General features: G+C 41.2%; 1 protein-coding gene across 1 annotated transcript; it reads right to left on the bottom strand.

Moving 5' to 3' along the window:
* Positions 1–394: 394 nt before the first annotated feature.
* LOC134196731 (uncharacterized) lies at positions 395–4,156 on the bottom strand. The gene is made up of 4 exons (XM_062665952.1): positions 3,900–4,156; positions 3,640–3,724; positions 1,856–2,116; positions 395–1,739 (listed from the first exon to the last, which is right to left on the bottom strand). Exons 1-4 carry the CDS (start codon positions 3,972–3,974, stop codon positions 526–528), a joined length of 1,635 nt encoding a protein of 544 aa, XP_062521936.1. The 5' UTR covers positions 3,975–4,156; the 3' UTR covers positions 395–525.
* Positions 4,157–4,415: the final 259 nt, after the last annotated feature.

The following is a 4,415-nucleotide window of genomic DNA, read 5'->3' as shown; positions in this document are numbered from 1 at the left end:
TCAATACGGACAGTGAACTTTGGAGAGAGGGGAAATGAATGGAAGTCTTAAGAATTGTCCTCTTTTAGTAGGTCAAATAGAAGCAAGAAAGAAAGCCAACCAGTTCTACTAGTTTTGAATAAACTACTCTGCAAGTACATATTCTGTAATGTGTGCATGTACACTGCAAATTTACAACAACACTGGGCTACCCTTGGTCACATGATCATTTAAAATTACTGATCAGATCCACCTTGGCTGCAGACTGTTCAAACAGGATGATGTATTTGGACCTCTTTCTACTGAATTGCCACTGTACCATCATTGAATATACAATTATACGTACGTTAGAAGCTGTAAGCTGTGCTAGTCAGTGCCAATACCGGTAGTTAGTACCAATACTACATGTAGATATGGAGAAGTATCTTCTTTGCTCATGTTGGTGCTACTTGATTACTAAATATGGTTATATACAATTGATGTATGGACAAATGGAAATGCCACTCAATTTTCCTGTATCAGCAACTCTTAAACATTGAGAAGAGGTCATTGTGATATTCCATTTCTAATTTCATCCATTGTGTATTCTTTATCATTTGCACTAGGTGATCTTTCAAAGCTCATATTAACGTATTCATCGCTTTCACTAGATGCGTCTTCCTCTTCTGGATGTGACAGCGGGCTGTCAAAATTATCAAGGACTAGGGCCATTGGAGTGTAATCTTCACTGCTGCAGCTGCTGATTTTCCGAGATAGTGAAGAGTCTACGGACTGTCTATGCTCACTGCTACTTGGTAGTGTTGCTTTGACATCATTTTCTCTTTCATGTTTATCATTATCTGTGTCTTCCTCCTCTGTCTCTCTTGCTTGTCTATTATCATCATAATCATCATAATCATCATCATCATCATCATCATCATCTTCGTCGTCATAGTCATCATCTTCAACATCACTATCATCATTTGCTGTACTCTCTCCTTTCTTTTGGTCAGCATTGTATATACCTGTTTGTCTTCTAACAAATCTAGCAGTGTCAGCTTTACTTGTCTTGCTGAAGTAAACTTGAGAAACTTTTCTCCTTAGCCGTGGCAATGATGCAGCCTTTTTCTGTTGAATTTTCTTTTGTACACCTATTCTCTTATTGATTTGCTGATCAATTTCGTCGTCCAAAGCCCTGCTTCTAACTAACAAATTGGTTACATGGTATGGTACAACAGTGTCTCCACACTCAAAACATGTCATCTTCTTATGAGCCAACGAAGGAGAAGTAGGAGCACTTGTAGAGCACCTACTGTATACTGGCTTTGGAATTTTTAACTGCGTGTGACTTGCTCCTTCACTTGCTTCCATCTGAGATGTTTCCAACTTGCTTCTATCATCCTTTACAGTGTATGCCATTCCTGGTCCCCGCTTAATCACCACAGCTCTGTTCATTCCGTCTTGAATCAGTTGAATCAATTTGTTTATGATTCTCGGCCCTGTATGTTGAGATTCAACTACTAAAGTGATGTAGTCTTCCACGTCAGACAGTGTAAGGTTCTTGATTTCTTGCAAAGTTGTTGGTGGTCTTGTTTGCTCAGTGTTAAACCACAATGTTTGCCCTTCAAGACCAAACGAGACCAGCTTTATCAGTTGCCACACTCCCAGTGGAAAATTGCCAAGCACACTTAGCAGAACCAGGCAGTTGTCTCGAAAGGTGAGCAAGGCATTGCCTGCTTGTATGCCCTGATTTGGTTCAACATACACAGCAAATGATTGATCTACAATACAAAAGGGCATATACACTAGAAACCACAACGGAGCTCTGGTATGGCACAAGATGCAGTGCATCAGACCACTACTGACTAATTTTAGAACATAGTGAAAATTAGCATACCTCTCGAAAGGTACTCCTTCAGCCTACATACCCATGACATCATGTCTTCGTGATTGATTGCTTCCAGGTAGTATCTCCTGGGGCCTTTTCCTTCTTCCACGCCATTGATAGCAAACAAGTGTTCTCTTTTTCTAATTCTTGTGTCTCTTGATTCTTGACACTCCTCTTCTGTTACCACTTCAACATCATCCGGAGTGCAGTTTTGCAGATCAATTTGTTTAAGTTCTGAATGTTTGATGGTGTACAGAAATGAAAGATGCTCTGCAACAGGAAGACATCAAACCAATCAACTCAACTGTACAGGTGGCCAGCTAAAACTGTCTGGTATCATCGAATTTAAGACCTAGGGGGCATGTCGTCTTGGTTATCGCTTACAATTTTAGTGAGTTGGGGAAAATGATTGCTTTTTTGTAGTCACACACATAGCTACAGTGCGCGCGTGCACACACACACACACACACACACACACACACACACACACACCTACTAAGCATACAATCACAGCTACTCACACCGGAAATGCTTAATTTTTAAAGCAAATAGCTCAGTCACGTGACAATTACAAACTACATACACCCTAAGGCTCATTACATAGTTATTACATAGCTAAACGTCCCTGATGTGCTAGTTAGATGTAGTGTGCATTTTTGATTGATTGATTGAGACTTTATTTTACGACGGGAATCCCTCGACACAGTGGCCGATCTTCCGAAAACCGTGCTTACAAGAAACTATTTACACTATTAACTACGCTAAATCTAATCAAGCATACAGATATATTTCCTTAGGCGATATCTAAACACTACTCTATTTGAAATTGTTCTCAATGAGGAAAGGAGCGAGTTCCAGAAACACTGGGCCCGATAGAAGAAGGTACGGCGCAGGGCTTCAGTGTGCGACCATGAGAGGATGACTACTGACGCTGAGAGACGCGTGTCATACATGCTGCTAATGTCTGCCTTCTCGAATCAAAAACAAATTTTGCTGGGAGCCAGCGAATAGAAACAGCGATGAGCTAGAGATCCTAAGTAGAAAGCAGACGTGTCTTGCAGGTGCTCAGGCCATTTTTGCAAGTATAGGTGAAATATCACCAATAGCCTCCCTACCATGACGACCATCGAGGACTCGTAGACATCTCTTTCAATTCTCTGAAGCTTAGCCGAAATACCAGCAGAACCATCATTCCAAATAGAAGAACAGTAGTCAAAATCCAGTTGAATAATCGATCGCACAAACGCCACACGAGCAGGAACATTGAGTAATTTGAATGACCTGTATAAAACGCCTAATTTTCGCGCAACTTTCCTTCACAGCGGAACTCAAATGGGGACGCCAATTCAGATGGTGATCGAAAATAACACCCAGATATTTTGCAGAGTCTACTGGTTTGAGAGCAACGTCATCCACAGTAATTAATAAAGAAGAACGATCAATTGTATCACGAAATTTTCAAAATAGAACCAATTTCGATTTCTTTCCATTTAGCATCATCAAATTGTCTCTGAACCAGGCTGATAATAAGTTAACATCAATTTGAAGAACAGACATTACTGTACCAAAAATTCAAGTTAAATAATTTAATTAAGGTGTTTCCTTCAAAACACGAAAGTACAAACCAATACAAAATTGTCACATGTTCGTCTGCACTACGTCATGGCTGTCCGTCTAGTAAACGTGTAAGTAAACGTGTAGTGGACCAGCATGGCAAACCACAATCGCCCCGTCATTCATTCAGCATGTAGATCCTAACGACTTCAACGTGAGTGCAATCTGCGATATCTTACCTGGTCCCGGTACTGCGTTGCAAGGATAGCGAGCTTCCAGTGAGAAAAACCGCGACCTCCAGTAGTGGTTCCCCATCAAACTTGTCTAGATACACACAAAACCGATTAGTACATTGACCCACCCACAACACTGAAAGAAAACTTAGATATTATGCTAACAGCCCCAAATGCGGTAAGTGCGTGCCTTATTGCAATCCAGCTTACACACGACATGCGGTTAGCTCTAGGCATGGAAAACTACTAAACAGTAGCTAGCTTACACCACGTGAGGACTTGCTTAGAAAGCCTTTCTTTATCACAATTCTGACATCGCTTGAAGCCTCCAGTGCAGTCATATTGAGTTCGAACTTCGCCTACTGTAATCCAGCTGTCTGGTGAGACCCGGATGAGTGTTCGACTTGGAGGTCATCCAGAGGGCGGATTGCACGTCTAACCGGCTCTTTCCTGTAGACTGTACTGTCTTTAGCAACATCCGATCATGACAGGCAACGTAGCTACCACACACACACACGTGCACGTAGGCATGTTCTACAACCGTAGATCGACTTCAAACATGTACAAACACAGATGGTTGTCAAATTTGCACATGATCATGAGGTAGGCGTGAAAGCAGTAGATTTTTTTGCTAGAGTCACACTCAGCTTCAAATTAATTAACTTAATCTAGATACTAAAGTAATTTATTACTTACAGCATGCAGTAAGAATGAGCCTTGCAGTCTGAGTCAGTCTAGTTGTTCTGCATGCTATGCGACTTTACACAATCGTTTACTGTACA

The sequence above is a fragment of the Corticium candelabrum genome, chromosome 21 (assembly GCF_963422355.1).
Source record: "Corticium candelabrum chromosome 21, ooCorCand1.1, whole genome shotgun sequence".
In the NCBI taxonomy this organism is placed as follows: Eukaryota; Metazoa; Porifera; class Homoscleromorpha; order Homosclerophorida; family Plakinidae; genus Corticium; species Corticium candelabrum.
Note: the sequence above shows the minus strand (reverse complement) of the source record. Positions and strands in the feature narration are given on the sequence as shown.